Source organism: Lolium rigidum, chromosome 3 (genome assembly GCF_022539505.1).
Source record: "Lolium rigidum isolate FL_2022 chromosome 3, APGP_CSIRO_Lrig_0.1, whole genome shotgun sequence".
NCBI classification, from domain to species: Eukaryota; Viridiplantae; Streptophyta; class Magnoliopsida; order Poales; family Poaceae; genus Lolium; species Lolium rigidum.
This window is the reverse complement of record NC_061510.1, coordinates 67,528,975-67,551,433: the sequence shown is the minus strand read 5'-3', so window position 1 is coordinate 67,551,433 and position 22,459 is coordinate 67,528,975. Positions and strand designations below refer to the sequence as shown.

At 46.6% G+C, this 22,459-nt stretch overlaps 2 protein-coding genes across 2 annotated transcripts; one reads left to right on the top strand and one right to left on the bottom strand.

Moving 5' to 3' along the window:
* Positions 1-2,245: 2,245 nt before the first annotated feature.
* On the top strand, positions 2,246-6,902 carry LOC124701739 (probable mitochondrial-processing peptidase subunit beta, mitochondrial). The gene is made up of 9 exons (XM_047233832.1): positions 2,246-2,954; positions 3,836-4,000; positions 4,126-4,263; positions 4,414-4,565; positions 4,704-4,812; positions 5,521-5,619; positions 5,857-5,922; positions 6,010-6,117; positions 6,495-6,902. Exons 1-9 carry the CDS (start codon positions 2,286-2,288, stop codon positions 6,579-6,581), a joined length of 1,593 nt encoding a protein of 530 aa, XP_047089788.1. The 5' UTR covers positions 2,246-2,285; the 3' UTR covers positions 6,582-6,902.
* A 1,016-nt stretch (positions 6,903-7,918) lies between these two features.
* LOC124696583 (beta-glucosidase 6-like) lies at positions 7,919-16,786 on the bottom strand. The gene is made up of 12 exons (XM_047229291.1): positions 16,634-16,786; positions 10,926-10,992; positions 10,403-10,461; positions 10,210-10,285; positions 10,043-10,114; positions 9,833-9,920; positions 9,455-9,710; positions 9,025-9,364; positions 8,909-8,940; positions 8,691-8,793; positions 8,450-8,558; positions 7,919-8,311 (listed from the first exon to the last, which is right to left on the bottom strand). The coding sequence occupies exons 1-12, from the start codon at positions 16,784-16,786 to the stop codon at positions 8,137-8,139; spliced, it is 1,530 nt and encodes a 509-aa protein (XP_047085247.1). The 3' UTR covers positions 7,919-8,136.
* Between the last annotated feature and the right edge of the window lie 5,673 nt (positions 16,787-22,459).

Genomic DNA, 22,459 nt, shown 5'->3' with positions numbered 1-22,459 from the left:
TTCAGATGCTTCCCATTCTTTCAAGTAGCTTCTTCTTAATGTTTCCAGGTGCAACGAGATGATACTCAGTTTTTGTAGCTTGGGTGATCTCCAACTTCTCTTCTGTACATTCGTTATTATGCTCTGTACTTCAGATGCATCCACACCAGGGTTGAAGCAACTATTGTCGAGAGAACGTAGGCGGGAAATTCAAGGATGAATTTCTGTGACAATCTTGTATTCCTAAGTTGATTCTCAAGAAACTCGAAATACCAATGTGTTGATATATATATCTAAATTTTGGAAAAAGGCTGTGTATGTTTGGGTTTTTAGCTTTGTCCAACTGAATTGCACCGAACTGAAAATATTCAGTGGCAAACTGAAGTGTGTACTCAAGTTGTGCATGGGGAACTCCTGTGCTAAAAACAGAAACAACAACAGAATTCTGAGAAACGAAAGCTCTACGATGACAGAGCTTCAGACTGAAGCTAACATTTAGTTAGAAAACCTTCGATTACATCAAGTAGTGTGTGCGTGCGGAGTGTGGTGTTTTGGAGGATGAGCTACATGTAGCTCTTTATTTAAAAAACACTAAAAAATCGTAATTTAAAGTTTTAAAAATATTCGAAATAAAATTCTAGAGGCAACCAATGATATATGTTACAATGCTGTAAAATATTAATGCAAACTAATTTATATTCATGAAATGTACACTATTCACTATAAATTTGTCAAAATTTATCATTTTTGTGTAGCTTAGATTATGAAGTACTACCTCTATCTATAAAATAATGTTGAAAGTTTGTCTAAATTCGAATGTATGTAGGCATAGATACATCCAAAATTAGACCAACCTCCCGACATCTTCCCGTTCCTAGTTTCTATTGAGATTTTACACCATTATAGTATATATCATTGGCTATCTCTAGCATTGTATTTCAGATTTCTGAAACTTTAAAATATAATTTTTGAGTGTCTGCAAATAAAAGGCTACGTGTAGCTCGGTCTCCGTTTTAATTTTCTCATGCATGATGTCTTAGAATTGTATGCAGTAAGAACTAGGAACGCTTTTTTGAAACTAATCCATAGTGGTATAATAATGCATCTAATTTTTCTGGAAGTCAACTCACTTTATTCTTGGAAAATTTAGTATTTCCTCATTCCATAAAAGGATGTAAGAGATTTCTCTAAATTTGGATGTATCTTCGCGCTAAATAGTGTCTAGATCAAGGTGTACAACAGTGCGCTCTTTCTTGCTAATCGCACGTTATAATATATATCTGGAGAGTTCACACTAAAATTTTACTAATTTTGCTCGCTATGACGCTATTTACAAAATAGGATTGGATTTCGAGTCCAGGGTTCTAAACAAGGACCATATTGCGCTAAAACATCACAACGTTAGCACTATTTTTTCGAGCCTATTGGTCCAAGGACTCGAGTTTTCCTCCTTAAAAAAAAGAAGAAGTTGCTTTTTGTTTGTCGAGGTGATTCTGTTGGTTCTCTTATGAATAGAAAGATAATATCCCTAGTGTTGATGATTTCTAATAAATAATTTATACTACTACGTATATTGTTTCCTCGTGAAATGTTAGATGTTAGGTTTCTAGAAAATTGGAAAACTATTTTTTGTATGTGCTTATGTATGTATGGTTCTATCACTTTTTAGTTACATCCTTTATTTTTAGGTGACACATGTTATTTTTTCAAAATGCTATTTGAAATATAGAATGCTATTAGCATGTATAGCATTTTTAGAAGGCCACCACTATTTCATTTAGCATGTTATTTTAATCTTGGTCTAAATACATCTAAATTAGAAAAAATTATGATATTTTTTATGTATATAGGTAGTTTGTAGATAAATGCAAATTTAGACAGAAATATCTGACATATTTTTCGAGACGGCGAAATTCTTTTTTGTGGTCAAACTTTGCCCAAAGGTGGAGCCCTTTGGATAGAAATAGAAAGCAAATGCTCGTGCACATTCCATTGCTTCGGAAGAAAAATAAAACGTTGAACCAATAATCTCTTCAAAGAAAATCCCATGTCCAGCTACTTTCTCTGCTTTATCGAAAAAAAAAGCCTAGTTCTCTGAAAAAAAACCTTTGTGTCACTGGCTTGTGGGCCCTCCGCAAGGTAAGCTAGGAGCACCCAGCGCCTCTCCCCACTTGGCAGGCGTCGTCCACGCCCTTCTCTATTTCTCTCCCCATCTCCTCCTCCCCGATCCATCCCACCACAAACCCTAGCACTGCCAGATCTCCACCCCCGCCGCCGCCGGCGAGACCACCTCCCAGATCCCCCCGATGGCGTTCCGCCGAATCCTCTCGGCCGCGCTGCGCCGCCGCTCCGCCGCGGCGGCCTCCGCGGCCGGGACCACGCGCGAGGCCTCCACGGCCGTCGCCGCGGCCCCCGGCGCCATCGCCCCGGACGCGGCCCCGCTCCGCGCCCCGACGATGCCGTACGACCGGATCTCCGAGGCCGTCAACGCGCGCGTGCGCCGGCTCGAGCACCCGGACCCGCGCTTCCTCCGCTACGCCAGCCCCGTGCCGGCCCACGCCGACCACTCGGCCATCCTCGCGGCGCCCGCGACCCGCGTCACCACGCTCGAGAACGGCCTGCGCGTCGCCACCGAGTCCAACCTCGCCGCGCGCACCGCCACCGTCGGCGTCTGGATCGACGCGGGGAGCAGGTACGAGGCGGACGAGGCCGCCGGGGTCGCCCATTTCGTCGAGCACATGCTCTTCAAGGGCACCGGCACGCGCAGCGCGGGCCAGCTCGAGAAGGAGATCGAGGATATCGGGGGCCACCTCAACGCATACACCTCGCGGGAGCAGACCACCTACTACGCCAAGGTGCTCGACAAGGACGTCCCGCGCGCGATGAGTATCCTCGCCGACATTCTGCAGAACTCTAAACTTGATGACGAATGCATCAAGAGAGAGCGGAGTGTAATCCTCCGAGAGATGCAGGAGGTTAGTTCCCTGGTACATATATGTCTGCTTGATTTAATCACTTCTCCATTGCAGTAAGGATCTGATTAGATGTGCATTTGCGTAACCTCCCTTAGGTGTGATGCATCATGTGTTCCCTAGCGTTTGTTGAATACCTATTTATTATTCATTGTTATGCTCTTGATGACTAATCCATAGAGTTCTCTTAGACAGTAAGAATTAATTAACAAGACTTGTTCTCTTAGTGTTAGGAATTGTTATGAAAGGCTATTTTTAAGAAGACAGCTGCAGATCGGTACTTAGAGCAAGTCTAGGCAAATTGAGTATTAGAATAAGTTTTGATAACTCTTTAGGAGAAGACGAATACTGGATGCTTTTAGGGAACAGCCGTTTTCTTAAATTCGCCAAATATGTTCTCTCAGAAAATAAGAACCAATTTACAGAGGCCCAATTCTCCTAGTATTAGGCATTGTTCTAGCTGTATCAAGGCTGGTCGAGACTTAGAACTTGGAACTGCAGGAAAAATTTGCATATGCATATCAAACTGTTCTGGATAAGAAGTGTTTTTAGGAAAAATGAATATTTGTATGCGTGTGAAAGTAGAGTAGAATGATGCATGATCGCAAGAAATTTAAAATGGACCAAGCTGTACATGCAACAATCCTTCTCAAAAAAGAGAAGTACTGAATGGATGCACATAACTTCACTTAATCCTTGGGTTTATGGGCATACACGTTTTATGTGCTGCTGTGCTTTTTACAAACTTATGTTTTCATATTTTAAGTTATTGTTAGGCATGTGAAGCTGTGAACCTCAACTGCAACGTTTTGGAGATGCTGCTAATTTATATCTTGTGCTATCTTGAATCAACATGATTTTCTGACTTTTCCAATGTTATGCAGGTTGAGGGACAATCAGAGGAAGTTATATTCGATCATCTTCATGCAACTGCCTTCCAGTATACTTCTCTTGGCAGAACAATCTTGGGTTCTGCTGATGATGTCAAGTCTATCACCAAACAGAGTCTCGAAGATTACATCAAAAAGCATTACACGGCTTCTAGAGTGGTATTGAACATTACAAATCTGTGATTGTCATGCTCCTGGAATTTTATCTCTTCATCTTATTGCTAGTACTGCAGTATGATGGAGTCTACTATTTGTAAATAACACACACTCTTGCGTGTTTTCAGGTTATTACTGCTGCTGGTAATGTTAAGCATGAGGATATTGTACAACAGGCAAAGGAGTTGTTTAACAAGCTGCCAACTGACCCTACCACAACTGGCATGTTGGTTGCTAAGGAGCCAGCCACTTTTACCGGTTCTGAGGTTTGCACTTTACTCTAGATTTACCCGTGCTGTTCAAATCATTGACTATTTTATGCTACTCTATAGGTTCAAATCATTGATGATGACATCCCCATACACTAGATTTACCTGAGCTGTTCAAATCATTGATTATTTTATTCTACTCAATAGGTTCGAATCATTGATGATGACATGCCCCTCGCTCAATTTGCTGTTGCCTTCAATGGTGCATCCTGGACAGACCCCGATTCTATTGCACTAATGGTTATGCAAACTATGCTTGGTTCGTGGAACAAGAGTGCTGGAGGAGGGAAGCACATGGGGTCGGTGTTCCTTCCCTTTTGTACCTTCTTACAGCTTGTCATTTTCGTTATGTATACCAAGCCCCTTTTTCCAAATATGATTTTAAAGGCAATCCACTGATCATTTTCTCATTCTGCTATCCTGCTTGATTGGTACAGTTCGGAGCTTGTACAGAGAGTAGCGATCAATGAAATAGCTGAGAGCATAATGGCATTCAACACAAACTACAAGGAAACAGGCCTGTTTGGTGTCTATGCTGTTGCTAAGGTCAGTCTTGTATTTTATCTTTTCTAATTAAAGTGCAAAATTTCTTCAGTGTATCTATTTTTCATAGTGACGTACGCCTCAGATGTAAACCCTTAGTCATGCGAACCTGTACCCATGACTACAATAGTTGTACAGTACCTATGAAAGGATGTGAACATGCCTAAGTTCTAGCAGTGGATTATTTTGGGATTTGTCATGTGCCATATTGCTGTTTTGCTTCTGTTACAATCCAACTTCCGCTTGTTTGTGACTTCCTATCACATTTTACGTTTTGGCTATTTGGTCTATTGTGTAGGGGTCCTTTTTTACACTCAAACGAAATATAGTTGCACCCAGAGAAAAAAGTGAAATTTGATTCTGTATTTTCTCTCAGATGTGACGTAATGAAATTCATTTCTGCTGACTTTGCCTTTATGCTGTTTAAAAAAGTACATCTTGTATTTTTATTTTGCCCCCACACAGAAATGTAATCTATTTTTAAGCGGAAATGTGAACTCTCAAGGTTCAAATCTGTCGATAATTTGATGGAAGCTCCATGTGAATAGGTTACCATTTTCAGTTAAATGCGAGCAAATAATATGCATCTGTTGATTTTACTGTATATTAAATATTGAATGCTGACCATTATTTGGTGAACATGTTCTCGTGGTATAAAGGACGTGTCGTGCTTTTCTTTGCCTGATGCTGTTCTTTGACCATGCTTTGTAGGCTGATTGCTTGGATGATTTGGCTTTTGCAATTATGCAAGAGATGAGCAAATTATCATACAGGGTTACTGAAGATGATGTTATTCGTGCACGCAATCAGGTTTTTCTCTCAACGAATTTTATTTTGGTTGTGTGGTGTAGTATTTCCTATGGCTTACTAAGGGTATTGTAGCATATTTCCTTTCATGTACCTTTCGTGTACTTAGTTAGGAATCATGTTGTGTGGTGTCTTGTCATATTCTGTTGCTGGATGATTGTTGCGTTCGAACATATGTATCTGTCTATGAACTTCATTATCTGTTTTCTGACGATATCATTGCTTTGGTCAAACTTTCAGCTGAAATCCTCCATCCAACTCCATCTTGATGGTTCCACTGCTGTTGTTGAGGATATTGGACGCCAGGTATTGGAGCCATATATTGTGTAATGTCATGTTATATTCTGGTGCACTTGTCCTCTGGAACTTATCTTTGTTCTTCTGTTTTGGCAGCTACTCATCTACGGCCGTAGAATTCCCATTCCTGAGCTTTTCGCAAGAATAGATGCAGTTGATCCCAGCACTATCAGGCGTGTTGCAAACCGCTTCATCTTTGACCAGGTACCGTGTTCTGCCAGCTTGCCTTATTTTATTTGGTATAATTTCGACTATTTTCTGGTGTTGGGTTATGGCAGAATGTGCTGTAAAATACTAAATGGTGCCAAAGTTTTTGTCACCTAGTCTTAGATTGTCTCCTGCTTATCACCACCTTCCAAGTGATAATAATCTTCATGCCTGTCTTGTTACTGGCTGACCTCTAATCATAGGAGTATATTGTTTTCATTTTGTGTCTATACAAATAACCCTCTCATTGCGGTATAAACAACTTGAGAAGACACATTCTGTATATTCTATTTTGTTCCCTGAGTATGTATGGGCAGCCATATGGGTAAGGCATTAAACCGATGTTCATTGTCTTACTGCCTGTTTTCTTTCAGGATGTTGCCATCGCTGCCATGGGACCAATTCAGTCTCTGCCAGATTACAACTGGTTCAGGCGCAGGACCTACATGCTCCGTTACTAGATTCATCTAGCGGTGTACCATGTTTACAGTCTCTAAAGGCAAGATAATTGCTTTTTTGGCACCAGTATGTCAAGGCCACATCCACGCACATATTGTGTGCAGAAGTGGAGGAATTTTTTGAGTCTTTGTTTTCCTTGCCCTTCTTTTCCAAAACCCACAAAGCTGTCAATAATGATAGGCAAATTCGACTGACGTGGCATACTTGGGTGGCCATCCGTTGTTTTGTGATGATGATGAATCTGTCATGACTCACTCTTCCATCTTGTGTTACGATATTATTTCTCTTTCGGCAAATAATTAAATGAAAGCTGCTTATGTAAAGATGGTAGCTGTTAGCTTGGATGTTATCTTCTGGCAACTTTGCAATGTACTTGTCCTCATGATTTGTTCGCCGAAGCTTTATTTATATTCTCAGTTTGTGTTGTACATTTCTGTAATCACGTATTAACATGTTGTGGGAGATGACCAGTTGGCACTGGTCAAGCACTGGTCAAGGTGATGCAACCTGTGCACATCTCCGTGAGGTATTGTGGTTTGCGGTGCACCTTAATTGTGTTGTCTGGCGGTGGTATCCTTATTGCCTCTGAGAAGTGCAAAAATTGTTAGACATCTCTATTGGATTGAGCCTTTCTTGTCTCAGGTTGGTTGAAGGTGTGTGTTCTTATAGATGTTTGGTGCGAAATGGTTTCAGCATGTTAGTTTTGTAGTCGCAGAATAATATTTCTATACCTTGGTACAAGTCTTTTACGGAGTAGAAGAAAAGGGCCCAGCACCGGTTCCGTTTCTGAAACCATTCAAACTTGCAGCATTCAAGTTTTAACAGTCGCCTCCAGAGAAAGACTTAGGGCATGTACAACGTGGACGCTTACATATAGACGCCAGAAATTTAATCCCACCCGGGCGACAATTGCATCATACAATTTCTGCAGGCAAGCTCTTAATTATAACCATCGACGCAAAGAGTTGCGGCGGACGCTTAGGCATGTGTAGTACAAATCGGATCCAGCCGTTACAGAGGAAAAAGCGCCTCAAATTGGAGGCTGCGTTGGAGCCGTTGACTCTTAATGAGGCGCTAGGATTAAATTTTCTGATTTCCTTTGCTCAAGCGTCTCCATTAACGCTCACCATTGGACATGTCCTTATAAGAAGCTTACACCAAAGAACACCCAAACTGTCTAGTCAACGAACACTACTGACGGAAGCTTCAAAACAATATACGTTAGCTGAAGATGGCTAGGACCTAGGCATCACTCTGAAGCCTTCTCGATCTCCAACCAACATCAACGCTTTTGCCTCCAAAATCCTCGCTAGGGCCTTGGTACAAGTCTGCCTTTGTGCCTATATATATTTATAAAGAGAACGTTCACAAATCACCACAGGTAGAAGAAGCTATACAATTCAGAAAGAGGGCACCTTCTAATTCTGAAACACTTGACGCCTGTTGCACCTTAACCCAATGTTACGAACATTACACACTTAACGACAGCAAAGACATTCCGTGGCACTGCACGAGAATAAAACAATACCCAAACAATTGCTTCCTTGATATCCAGTGTCAACTGGAGCTGAGGAGGCTCTTGAACCACTGCACCGAGTTCTTGGGGTATCGCTTGAGATTATCGTTGTAGTCCACGAAGTAGAGCCCGAACCTGGACGTGTACCCGGCCGCCCACTCCCAGTTGTCCAGCAGAGACCACGCGAAGTAGCCGCGCACGTCGCACCCGTCCTCCCTGCATCAATCCGCATAGCAAAACGCGTGAGATGGTTCTTACTGAAGCATTGCACAGATCATACACTTTTTGTTGCAAAATGTAGCCTTGTACATTTTGCACAGATTCAGAAATGGTAGCGGTAGCATAGCACAGTACTTTATAGAGGCAGCTAGATTGGCGAGGTAGTCGTTGTGGTACTTGATCCGCTTGGCGTCCTTGAGGGCATCCTTGAGGGAAATGAATGGGCTGTTGCTGTCGTCCATCCCTGCATCAGCAATTGCGCATAGACGCTGTCACGACTCTATCTGAAGTAATGTAGCCAATCGAGCACTGATTTCATGTGCAAATCTGGAGGTTTAGTTAGCAGGATAAGAATCCAGGCACATGATGCTCTTACCATTCTCGGTGATGTAGACTGGCGGTCTGTTGTACCTGTCCTTTACATAGTTCATCAGGCTTCTCATACCTCTCGGCACAATGTACAGCCATATCGAGTTCGCCTGCGTGGTAGGAGCATTACATCAGGCCAGGGTCCAACTTCTAATGTTATATCGGGAACCATTTCGAAAAAGGAAAAAAAAGTCATCTTGGTAAGAATGTGTATGCAAAACTCACCCTATCTCCAATCGCTTTCCCGTTTCTGAATGCTGCAAATTGCTAAAGACATCAGTATCTTTGCAACACGGATGGAAAACAAAGGAACCTCAAGAGATTCAGAGAGCTTGACTCACGCAGGCTGAGGGTCCCGGTGTCGGCCAGGGTGTCGTTGAACAGCCGGCCGATGATGTTGGTGTCGTTGTGCCTGGTGTAGTAGGTGGTGTAGTGGTTGATCCCCACGAAGTCGAGCGCCCCCTTGACAAGCGCCGATTCCTGCGGCGTGAACCTCGGCAGTCGCTCCCCGACCCGCTTCCTCATCGTTGCCGGGTAGTCGCCGAAGAAGAAGGGGTCGGCGAACCACCCGAGCTGGAATTCCTGCCCCCGCTTCGCCGCCTCGACGTCGATCGTGCTGTTCGTCATCGGCTCGAACCACATCACGTCGAACGCCATCCCGAGCTGCCCGTTCTGCGTAGCCTGCAGTTTCGACAGTTGACATGATCATCAGGATACATAAATCTGAACGTTCTCTTCTGTAGAAAAACAATCAGGACTTGTGATGATCACCTTGTACTTGCTCCGGTAGATGCTGGCGGCGGCGGCGTGGGCGAGGATGATGTTGTGGGCGACGATGTAGGGCTCGGTGCCGGAGTTCCCCTGCGTGCAGTAGAGGTGGAACAGCACGGAGCAGCGGCCGGGAGCCTGCAGGCCGGCGTCGTAGCCCTGCACCGCCATGGTGTGCGGCTCGTTCACCGTGATCCAGTGCTTCACCCGGTCGCCGAACGCCTTGAAGCACGTCTCGGCGTAGGCCGCGAAGTCGTTGCTGCGTCAAAAGAGAGTTAGATCATCATGGAAATGCATGGCTAATGCACTGTGACTGATGAATCTGCCGATCATATTAAGATGTAGAAAGTGTAGGTTAAGAGTTGTGTGTGCTCTACTCACACAATCTGCCTGTCTAGCCACCCGATGTACTTGTCTTCCAGGGCCTGAGGGAGGTCCCAGTGGTAGAGGGTCACATACGGCTGAATCCCTGGATGATTTTGACGTGCAGTCAGTGCTACTACCAATCCATGAGCTTATCCAGAATTAAGCAGAACTGCAAATGCAGATAGGATTATGTATTCAGATAAGTTTGCAATTCCACCCGTTCACCTTTAGCGAGCAGCGCATTGATCAGCTTATTGTAGTGGTCGATGCCGGCCTGGTTGACTTGACCAACGCCATCTAAAATATTGAAAATAAACACACGTTTATATGCATATTTTGCGAGAGAAAGCAATCATGGACAAATATGCTGCTTTCAGCTGGAGATCACCTACTTGGGAGAATCCTCGCCCACGCGATGGAGAAGCGATACGCGTCCATCCCCATGTCTGCCATGAGCTGTATGTCCTCCTGACAAAAACGGCCATCCCAAAGCGTCACTCCCAATACTGTATTTTTTCGAAAATGTCCCAATACTGTATGCACATGTCACTATTCGATCTTGAGAAGAGAGCACGGTGCGCTCACCTCGAAACGGTGGTACTGATCCACGGCCACATCGGCATTGCTGAAGTCACTGATCTTTCCTGCAAAAAAGAGATAGAGGAAAATGGCAATACCTCTGCGTTACGTTACGGCTGTGACTTGTTTCAGGCAGGATTCATAACTCTGAAGTCTCAACTACACGTTCCACTATTTCAGGATAGATAGACGAGCAAACTAAACTAAATCCGGTATGGCTAGATTAGCGCTGATTTCTTTCTTCTTAACTAGAACTAGTTTCTTCTTTAGTTGAAAACTTGAAATGCGTATGTGCTGGGTGCTGAGGGTAGGTGGGAGATATGCATCAACCGTGCGCGCGTGCACAATATGCATTTGCGGTCTTGTGTTTGCGCCACTAGGTATCCACGATTTAGGATAAGAAAGCATTTGCAACAAACAAGAAACACTAACTAGGAGTGGTACATGGACATGTTCAGAGACGCGTCATGAAGGCAAACTTGCTACTAGTGCCGTGATATGAGTGTGAGATCCAAAAGACTGAACTTACCAAAGGTGTGCGCGAACTTGTCCCAGATGGTCTGCCCTCTCCCGTCAGCCTTCACCGCCCCCTCGTACTACACAAGACAAGAATTGTAAGTTCACGTTTTCCTTTTTATATGAAAGAAGCTGCAGAAATGAAAGGAACCGACATGAGACAAGTTTATCGCTAAGAGCATCGACAACACTTGATGTAAACAAAATGAAAACCTGTTGTCATATACTAGGCAAAAAGAGCCCCAACAAAAAAAAACTGGGACATTTCTTTTGAACGCGCCCTAAAATTTATGTATGGAGCTGTAAATATACAACACCAGGGGCTGCTGCAAAACAAATTTCGGCACCAACCGACGTACCAACCGCCGATTTATCTTTTTCCCCGTCCCTCCCACGTGCGATCGTCCCCGCCGACACTGGGGATTGACCCGCCGTCGCTCTACCATCACGCTCCGGACCAGCCCCGCCTCTCCCACCTCCTTCGGTAGCCTAAGCCCCGCCTCAAAGGTAATTTGATTTTTTCCTTTTTACCAAATTTTGTTGTGTTCTTGTAGTTGTAATTTGACACAAGTATTATTGAATTGTAGATGAGTTCGAGCAAGAGTTCGGGCTTGTATGATTATTCGACGTCCGAAGAAGAGTTTGACATTGAGGAGAAAGAAGACATTGCCATGATTCTTGCATTGCACAAGAACAAGCGACCGAACCACGGTGGTTCTATTTTTGGTCGTGATAGGTTGTGGCGGGCTAGGCTTGATGGACAAAACTGGTTGACGCTCAACTATTTTGCGGATTCACCGGCGTACCCCGAGCGATTCTTTCGTCACCGGCCTCAGTTGGAAACGGATTTGCTCAAGCACATTGTGGAGTCTGTGAAGTTGCATGGCATTTTCTTCGAGCATGGACATAGTACCTACCTGAAGGCAACCGCCACATTGCGCATGATGTCATATGGAATTCCGGCGAATCTTGTTGATGGCAACTTGGCAATGGGTGAGAGCCAAGCCATCAATTATGTCAAGCGCTCTGTTGTTGCTATGATTGAGGTGTTTGGTCCGGAGTACTTGAGAGCACCCAATGCTCAAGACATGGCTAAACTTTTGGTGATCCGCAAATCCCGTGGTTTTCCATGTGCACTTGGCTCCTTTGATTGCATGGATAATCCAAAGGACATGAAAATTACTCCTTTATTATTGAAGCCGTGGCTGATCCGGAGACGTGGATTTCACATGCTTTTTCGGGATGCCCGATGACTCATAGCAAACGACCACACCTACAACAAAGGTTACTACCTTACGGATGGCACCTATCCGAGGTGGGCTACATTTGTGAAGCCTCTCGCCAAACCCCAAGGTAAGAAACAACTTGAGTTTCACTATGGGAGAGCATTCGAGATTTTGCAAGCCTAATCTTCTATTGTGAGAGGTCCATCGAGGTTTTGTGATCAAGATATCCTTTGGTATACCATGGACTACAGGTTCTATGAGTTGATAGGCCAACAGGAGTGCTATCATGAGATTCGCGATTTCCATATCCATGATGATCCTCGGGATCTCACCAAGCAGTGGTGGTCATGGTTTGGCCAACAAAGGCGCTAGCTTTGATGTTGTTAGTGATGAACTTTGATGCTCCGTGAGTTAATGATTTGTGTGGAACTTGATATTGAACTATTTTTTGTGTGATATAATATGAAGTACATTTGGATCTTATTTGTGTTTTAAATCATTTAGATAGGAGTTTCACATATATGATTGCAATTGTGAAATATAGGGCACTAGGTGTGGTGCCCTATTTTACATCACCCGGAATTGCACAAGTGCCATATTTTACGTCACCTGAAAAAAGAAATTTGGCGCCCATAAAAGTGGCCACACACAAAAAGAGGTGCCTTGAAGTTGTAATTTGGTGTCCTATTTTACACCATCTTTTAGAGATGCTCTAACAGCTAAAGATTTTACAGTAAGATCGGAACCTCTCGCTGCGCATATGCCATGTACGTGACCCTGCTTTGAGATGGATGTAGCGGTATAAATTGATTGGCGCAGCTATAGTAACTATGACCGTTACAAATGTATTTTTAAGTTGGATCGATTAACTTGGGTTGAAGGAAGTACTCCTGTTCTTGAGATGTGTGTGATCCAGACGAGTCAACGTGCTGCTGCCTCTGAAGCAAGGAAGGTTGGCGGCCGCGCGCAGCATGTGCCCCAACTAGCCTGTGCTCGTGGTGTAGCCGTGTAGGCATGTGGTGGCTGTCCGGCGGGACGCGCGGGCAATGGAATGCGAGTTTGGCTTCGGCAGCGGCATGTGAACCTTGAAAATTCCGGTCGGTTTGATTTCGGCAGGGTTCACACACAGCTACCGCGACGACGGTCTGGGGCAGGGCAGGGGAGAGTACATTGTCCTCGGGACAGATAATGTGGAGCATGCGTGCCTGCTCCTTCACCGAAACCATCAAGCTGTTCTGGAATAAGCAAAAGTGATTACTGGTGTGACACACAGCCACAGTGCCACATAGGTAGCACTAGTAGATCTCCGTCTAGGGCTAGATTAACGAGTTGCTCGACTCGTTAAGGATCGGTTCATTAAAACTCGTGATCGTTAAGCTCGTTAACTTTAATGAGCTAAAAGTAAAGTTTAGCTCGGCTCGTTAAGTGCTAATGAGCGCTTGCGAGAGGTTGTAAAAATCGTTAAGGAGCAAACATACTGAATATATGCAGCAAAAATGCTAAACTGGTAGGTTGACAAGATTTGATGACTTCATCAGGAGTTGGGAGGTCAGGCCAGCAAGGGGCATATGGGGATGTGGTTCGCCGATACCAAGGAGCACGCCGCTGGTGGTTCGAGAAGATGAGAACACGAGATGGTATCTAGTGAGTCAAATTATTTAAGATTGTATACATGTCTTAAGACATATCACTATACTTGCCAATTTTTGGTTGCTAGCGAGTTTAACAAGTAGTTCATGAAACTCGTTAGCTTGATTATTTAGCTCATTAACGTTAACGAGCAAAAAAAACGTTTGGCTCCGTTCGTTAAGAAAACGAGCCGAGCGTAAACAAGTCAAACCAACGAGCGCTCATTTAGCTCATCGAGTTTTGAGCTTTATGTCCAGCTGCTCAACTTTTTTAAGATATAAATGTTTATGCAACTATAACATGTTTGTATACCTTCGTATCTAGACAAAGTTAAGCAACATTTTTAGAAACGAAGGAAGTACTGCTTTTTTTTAGATTAAGTGCTAGTGGAGTACTACTTAAAAGAGCACTAAACAAATTCCACTTCTAGAGGATTCTAATTCCATATCCAATTATTGGCGCCTAAATTCACAAATGTAGACTTCGAGTATTTTCAGAAGGCTGTCTTTTTCAGTCCTCAGATAAGAAGAAACTCTCTTAAAAAAAAAAACTCACTGTGCAGTTTTGCCGTGGACGCGCGTTGACAGAGAAAGCTACGTACGCTTGAGGTGGATGGACATCGGGTACGTACGAGGATAGAGTAATATAGGGATAGTAGGCAGGCGAGAAGAAGGATCCAAAATGCCACCGTCGAAAAGCAGACCCAAGGGCACAAGACAAGAATACGACTTTGTTCGTTCCAAGGGAAAGAGAGGAAAGAAATCATCACAGGCCTTTTTGTCCCCACTTGGCCTCGAGCTGAGACTCCCATCTCATGGTGATGGTCTGTGGTAGGTACGGCCCTCTTCCTCCTACAGTCCTACTACGCACTCTCTTCGAGCTCATCGCGCGCGTTGGACGCCATTAACCGAGCAGTATGCGGCGGTGACCTCGGGTAACTAACTAACTAAGAGCATCTCCAGTCACGTCCCCCAAACCGTCCCCCAAAGCGATTTGGGGCGCGCCGGACAAAAAAAGCGTTCCAGCCGCGTCCCCCAAAGCCCTTTTTTGTCCGGCGCGGCCCGATACGGTGTTCGGCGCCCCGAGCCCGTCCCCGTCCCACAGGGGACGCTCCGGGGACGCCGGACACAACGACAAGCGAGGCGGGGAGTGGCGGGGCCGACGCGTCGGCGGCACGGTTAATTTTAACCTAACCGTCGCCTACCTCGCGACGGAAGTTATTCGCGCGCGGTGACACACGGCGGCATCTTTGCCTTAATGGCGACGGAGGGGCGGCGAGACGTCTCGTCGGTCGCTGCGCGGCCTCCACGCGTCGCCGGCGTTCGCACGCCACCGCCCGTTCCCGCGCGATCTTCCCGCCTCTTCTCGTACGTTCCCGCGCTTTCTTCCCGACGCCGGCGTCTATAAAAGGTCTCCCGGCTCATCAATGGTAGCCACCACACCCCGCCGGCAACAAACACAGCCCTCGTCGCTCCACGGCCGTCTCCTCCATCACCCCGCCGGCAACAAACACGGCCCTCGTCGCTCCACGGCCGTCTTCTCCATCACCAATGGCGAACCGCCCGGCGATGGCCACTTCCCTCCACCGCCGTCTCCTCCATTGACGAGCCGGCGGCGGCGTGCGGCACTCGAGGAGGCGCTCGAGGAGGAGGCCCGCCGGCCGGCGTGAGGCGCAGCGGCGGCGGATCTTGCGGCGTTCTCCGCGCCGCCTCCGCCGCCGAGGAGGCCGCGGCGGCGGCGGCGTGGCGAGAGCGAGCGGTGCGACACCGTTGCGGCGTTCGACGCCTCGACGGGACAAGAGGCGCGGCGGCGCCGGTTCCGGGAGGACATGGAGCAGCGATGGGGCGACGAGCGCCGGCGCCCGGCGCGATGAGCGGCGGCGCTGTTCCGTGAACGGCGTGACTCGATCGAGCGCCGGCGGCGTGGGTCGATCGAGCTCCGGCGAGCGAGCGACGGCGGAGGAGCGTCGACGGCGGGAGTCGGCGCTTACGGCGCTATGGGGAGGCGGGCGGAGCGATTGGCGGCGGCCGACGCGTATGCGGCGGCGATGATGGAGGCGCCAACGGATGTGGAGGAGGAGGCGCCAATGGAGGAGAGGCCGAGGCGGAGGAGACCGAGGTGGAGGGACGACGACGACGACGACGACGAGTTCGGCCGGTCCGACGACGACGCCCGCACCCGGACGAGACGGCCGATCGGCAACGCGCCCTCGTCGAGTCCTTCGAGTCGGAGAAGAAGCTCCGGGACGACGCCCGTGCCCGCGAAGAGGCGGAGGTCGTCGCGCCATCGAGCTCTCCTCCCTGCCGGCCCGGCGAGGGAGGGCGGAGGAGGACTATCGGCGGGAGCGGCACCGTCCGGCCACCGCCGAACGCAAGGAGAGGAGGCGCGCGCAGGAGGAGCTGCGGCGTAGGGGAGGCGACGACGGGCGGGGCCGTCGAACGCGCCGCCGGGCGGTCGGTAGCCTAGGTTTAGATGAAATCTAGCCGTTTTCATTCAAACTTTGCAATATATAATCAAAATTGAATGAAAACCTTTATTTTCCTGCACAAATATTCATTTGGGGGCGGCGTTTGGGGGACGCGGCTGGGGAGCGACGTCCCCCAAACGCGGCACGAGCAAAACACGTCCCCCAAACGCTCAATCCGGCGCGGTTTGGGGGACGGTTTGGGGGACGCGACTGGAGATGCTCTAACTAACTATGTTTCCGAGCAACAGCGAAATGCTAACATGGCACTATAACTCTACTAACAAGCAGTTTGGCATCCAGAACTAAAGAATCAATGGCGCCGCCGCCGGGTTTGCCGAAATCTAGCGAGGAAAGCGCGCGGAGCAGAGGAAGAAATCAAGAACCCGTCACGAAAGTTACCTGGTAGGCGGCGGAGGCGGTGCCGAAGACGAACCCCTCGGGGAAGCTCCCCCGCGTGAGCCCCTGCGCGACGCATCCCTGTAGGTGGAGGAGAAGAAGCAGAGCCGCCGTCGCCGCCGCGCAATCGCATTGCGCCGGCCTCTTTATCCCCATACCGGCCGGCCAGAGCGCGAAAGAAAAAGCGGGCGGGAACGTCGTGGGGTGTGGGCTCCGAAGAGCACGGATAGAGCTCAAAGAAAACGCCCACTGCGTGTGTCTACCGGCCGGTGTGTGCTGCGGTGGACTACTTATATAATGGCGACAGAAAATTGAGACATGCACGCCTCCACTGTGATAACCAATTCACCGGGCATCAGCCATCGGTACAGTACTGGCAGTGAGCGATTGCTTTAAGAGATGGAAGTGTGAAGAGAGATGGTGGTTCGAGACGCCGCGCGCGGCCGGGAACGGAAGTGTGAATGGCAAGAGATCTCGCATGGTCATGGACCTAGCTGGCTGGCGAGGATAAGTTCCAGCCCCATGATTGATCGAGCTTGTCATTGGGGAATCATACAGGTTACAGTACATATCATGGAATGCGTGCCGGTGCCGGCCGGCTAGCGCTCTTTATTAATTTTTCATATTTATTTACTTACTAGTAAATCCGGGATTAATATTTTTTGAAAGTGATTTACGAAAAGATTTGCACCAAGAGATTTCTCCTTTCTTCGGAGAAATAGGACTTCGATTGCGACAATAAAGCCGCCAAAATATCTAAGGGTGTGTTTGGTTCAGTGGCTATCCCTACAACCCTACCCCCTTTCCCACCCGCCACAAACAGTAGGTAGCTCATTTGTATCGACCTTGATCCATCGACGTTGTCTCCATCAGCCCTCCTCCCGTAAGAACCTCCAGATCGTTAGTAGGAGGGGGTGGCCGGATCCCGTGCGCGGTCGCAGTTTTAGGGCAGCTTGCTTAGTTTTCAGCTGACCATAGACTTTGATCCGGTGTCGCGATGTCGGGAGTGAAAAAAACTGCCTTCAAGTCCCCCCCCCCCCCCCTACACGACGGTCCTTCCTTGTGACTACATATAAGATAGGTGATCTGGTTAAGCGAGGTCGTCACGACGATGGCAAAGGCTTTGTGGTTTAATTTTGTAGATTCGACGTGATCAAGCGAGGTAGCTGGGTAACTGCGACCGTTCCGTGTTTGCCTTTTTGTGCTTCGATCCCACGGTTGCGACGATGTTTTCTCCGACGTGGGGTGGTGGTTATATGCCTCGCGTAGGAAGCAGCAGGGTTTGGTGTTGTCTCCATCAAGCACGATAGTGACGACCTGATCTGGAAGACAACATGTTTGGTACAAGAAAGGTGGGTACATGATGGTGTCATCGAGTCTAATCTTCGACGTATTCGTATGAGGATGGTAGAGCCATGGGTCGGTGAGAATTTAGAAGAACCTTGGATGACAATCCACTATATTTCAGATTACGTTGTGACCCGTTTCACTGGCTTGCAATGTTGGTTTCTCTGTTATGTAGTTTCTTCGATCATGGGAAAAGTTGGAGTCTCCCTTACCTCCATCGAAGCTCCAACGATGATGACATATCCAACCAAACCTATACTCTCATTAACCCACTACCTACTACCGAGCATAGACACCTGCATGTGCATGTTTGCTAGGGTTGCAAGCGGACAACCCGCATGAGTAAAAGCAAAAAACTAGTGTAAACTAGACAAATTGCTAGAAAAAAAAAAATTAGAACTAACCTAACAAATTTTAATTGTAAAACGGGGCGGATCGGGTGGCCCTCTGCAGCCCTAATGTTTGCATAAGATTGGGGGCTTTCAGTCACACCACATACATGTACGCGTGGGGCTGTTCTCCGGTTGTACGGAAGACACGAGATCAAAGCAGTTAGGGCTGTCCTCCTACTGTACAGAAGACACAATCTGTTAATAGATATAATATTTTATAGATACCATATTAAAATATATTTTATTATCTATCTAATGGTATTAATTTTGTATTTTACATGTTAATGTTTTCTGGTAAAAACTTAGTCAAACTTAACATAGTTTAAATTTTTAAAAATAATATAAATCTTAAGATTTGAGACAAAGGTACTATGACCATATCGCTTGACCCCATGCGTGTTGCCGTTCTAATTGCGTCTCATGGTAGTACGACCATCGAGGGGATCAAGTGTGTACTCTTGGTCATTTCATTCAATTGTAATCACGGGGCATTTTTGCCCTAAACAAATGTGCACTTGACGATAGCGTCCCTTGCACGGACAGTCACAGAATCAAGAACGTAGTACCAGCTGGTTGCTTCTGTTCTGTCCGTGACACACGCAATACAATACAAAGAATAATACCCCTATACGAACATTAAGAAAAACAAGGGCACGGATTTATCCCATATGTACCAGCGTGGGAACGGGCGAACGGCACACTTGACGCCACATATCTGAACCAGTTCACCCCTTCCGATGCCATTTATTCATGCCGGCGCGGCGGATGGCGACGAGTGAGTAGGGCCTGCCATAGCTGCAGGTGGTCTGGTCTGTGATTCAGCTGGTGTGAAAGGCAGAACTCACCTCATCAGCAGCAATCGTGGGGTTAAGACCTGCGACTTTTTTCTTCTGAACGCGAGTGGCTCAGAAGGGTGTGCGTACAAGTTTACAATAAGGACCCCAAAGAAACATAAAATTACAGAATAATTCCTCACTTTTACAAACTGAAACCCGAAGAAAGCATAGAAACGCGACTGAGTCCATTGTCTTCACCGTAGAAGCCAGTCAACCTCAAAGTCCTGGCACCGGCACTAACGTCGGGGACGCTACCACTTGGGGCACCGCCAGCGTAGTATCCTAGACTGAAGTTCAAGATCCTCCAGCCAAGGAGGAAGAACATGCGGCCGAGCATGGAAGGCCCAAATAGCCATAGATAACGCCGACATGGTATTGCCACTATGGAGAAACTTCGTCCGTTAACTTCACAGCATCTGAGGTGCGCGACACCATCCCGTAGAGCGCCCCCACCAAAAGCATACATCGCCGTTCTCCCCCTCCAGCCCCAGGCCCCTTGCCCACTAAGGAGAGGAGGAAACACAAGATCTTCACAAGAAGACGCTCTGCCGAGCTTATTCAAGCAGACACCCTTAGATCCACTGCCCCATCCACCATGGAAGATCGTTGAGAGAAAGATTTTGCAGACCATGGCTCACGCTCAAAGCAGCCACACCCGACGAAGGGAAACGGGAGACGGGATAACGCCACTCTACACACATGCAAAGACTAGTATCAAACCTACTATTATACACAGGGGCCAGCCTTCCCCTCCCATCGACTCCACACGGCATAGCCGCCAACAAGGACATTCCCAAGATAGAGAACCCTAGAGTTCACCTCCAAATGGCAACTAAATTGGAGACGATATCTAAGACCCAGCCTCATATATAAAGGCTAGGAGGGGACGTCGGGGATGATAATCAATCTAGAACCAATAACACCAATCTAGAACACCATAGCCATCACAACAACTTTGCAATTGTCATCATCAATCAAGAACATACAAGCACAAAACAAGGTTTTACCCTCCGGGGGACCGTGCCTCCCCTTTGCTTGTCAGCTGACGAATTCGCCATCGCACCTTCTTCCCCCGAAACTCGAATCCATTAACAATGGACATTTCTGTGGTTACCCCACATCACGAAGAGCTTGAGCTTTAGCCATTGCAACATCAATGACACCTTTGATCTCCACTCAGCACATTGCGAGAAATTGACCTTGGGAGTCTCGGATAATACACCCAGTCGACGGATTCCTAGTATCAAGGTTTTCATCCGCATTAGTATTCAATTATACCTTTCCTCGGAGGTTCTGTACCAACCCTTCTTCAACATACCACTTATGTTCTTCAGATATTTAATACCATCTGATACCATAGCTTTTATAGATAATGCAAGTCTGCTTGGGGTTGGGGCTGAGCCATTATGCTTTTGTCAACACCTGGATCCAGATGCTTATTATGCCATACATCGCAATCCCAGGAAGATTGTTTTTGCGAGACATAATAAGTTTATATCACAGCACATCATTCATTACAAACCATAATTGTCTTACAACAAAGGATCACATGATCCAGTCTCATTACAACAATTGATCTAAGGATCAAATACATAACACATAGCAGAAGATACGTAGTAGTGGTCCATCTGTTCCACAGGAAACGCTTGACGTCAGAAGACGATCCTAGTTATCATAGACGTCCTGCTGTCCGTCTTCCTGGTACTGGTGCTCATCTTCATAGTCTGGCCATTTGAATAGCCAGGGATAAAGCCATGAGTACTTTAAAGTACTCGCAAACTATACTAATAGAAGTACTAGTATCTCTAATGGATTCTAAGCTCTAGGTTCATTTGCACAAAGCCAGTTTTATTTCATAAGCACTTACTAGTCAAGACTCTTTATTTACCTAGACTTACTCAAGTGGGAACATTAGTGTCATTCCCATAACTCTGTTGTGATTCAAGTCAAAGTCACATTTCAAGTCACCATCTATTTTTTAGAAAACATCTGACAACAGAACAGTATGGCCATCCAACTGTCCATGACCGCGGACGCGGCTATTCGAATAGTTTAACACTCTGTAGAGGTCGTACTCTTGTGCCACAACTTTTGATTACATCCGTCACGGATAGTCCTGAATCATCATAACTCAGTATGCGGATCATCAACCATTAACCTTTCCCTTACATACTCTAGTATAGGCACCTCCCCTATGAGCTTGGCCTCCTAGTGATAGCAAACTGCCATCCTAGGAACTGCACAGGGCTTGGGTAGGACATTCATCTCTTTAATTATCACGTCATTTCACTTTTCAACGAAGGCAGCCTCGGCATAACCTCTATGACGCTTGTTCAGAGGGAACCCATACTAAGGTACATAAATTTCCAGCTAAAGCCTTACCCATAATCAAGTATTGTGGGGGTACTCTAAAATTGGAATGGTATCGCATCCGAACCCAACCATCAGTTTTTGTCAAATTCACCATGTCATTCAAAAGTCACATTCACCTTCAAAACTTTCAACAGAATGAATCATCATTCCAAGGTTTTCAAAAATCATTTGTTTCACAAGTTCCCATCTAGAGTAGTCAATTTTAGTTTAGCACTAGCAACTAATCATGAGGGGTGCTAACTACATTTTTGCTCCTCTAGGCTAAGTTTGACTCTCTTGTGGTACTCTATACTTAGACAAGAAATAACTCAAAGTAAGACTTGGTAAATCAAAGTAAAAGCTTGTAAGGTAAAAACTAGGACTTGGAAAGATAAAACTTGTAAACAACAATACTAGTGCCATGGTATCTTGCACTAGTGACTTGGCATTAGTAGAGCTTGCATTAGGGTAGCTTGCCTTGGTTGGTGTACTGATCAAAGTGTTCCTCCTCTTCTTCGTAGAAGACCTCCTCCTCCTCCTCGTAGCCTTCGGTACTAGCGTCTATAAACGGATACGAGGTAACAATCACCAAACAATACTTAAGGAGGCTACTTAGCCATAATGGCTCACACAAGATGATCTAGCATCATCACAATCATCACTCAACATAACACTAGGGTTTTCTTCTTTAGTGTTTGTTGACGTCAGAAACCCCCTGGCGGGCAGAGACAGGCAACACGGTAGAGCCGGGAACAACTAGGGCTGCGGCTGGCCCCAGTCCCTCAGAGCGACGGCCCGCAAAGCCTCCTGGTCGCACGTCCGATGTTTATCACAAGGGTGTGCCACCTGACCTATACCCGGTCGGGAAGGTGTGGATGATGCCTCGCTTAGTTTCCCGCATG

Bases quoted from the DNA above. Each gene is read 5' to 3' on its own strand.
- LOC124701739 (XM_047233832.1), top strand. From the start codon at position 2,286: ATGGCGTTCCGCCGAATCCTCTCGGCCGCGCTGCGCCGCCGCTCCGCC. The intron at 2,955-3,835 runs GTTAGTTCCCTG...AATGTTATGCAG, and splicing joins TCCTCCGAGAGATGCAGGAG to GTTGAGGGACAATCAGAGGA. The intron at 6,118-6,494 runs GTACCGTGTTCT...GTTTTCTTTCAG, and splicing joins ACCGCTTCATCTTTGACCAG to GATGTTGCCATCGCTGCCAT.
- LOC124696583 (XM_047229291.1), bottom strand. From the start codon at position 16,786: ATGGGGATAAAGAGGCCGGCGCAATGCGATTGCGCGGCGGCGACGGCG. The intron at 9,921-10,042 runs GTGAACGGGTGG...AAAATCATCCAG, and splicing joins CAATGCGCTGCTCGCTAAAG to GGATTCAGCCGTATGTGACC. The intron at 8,559-8,690 runs GTAAGAGCATCA...TTGCTGATGCAG, and splicing joins AGTCTACATCACCGAGAATG to GGATGGACGACAGCAACAGC.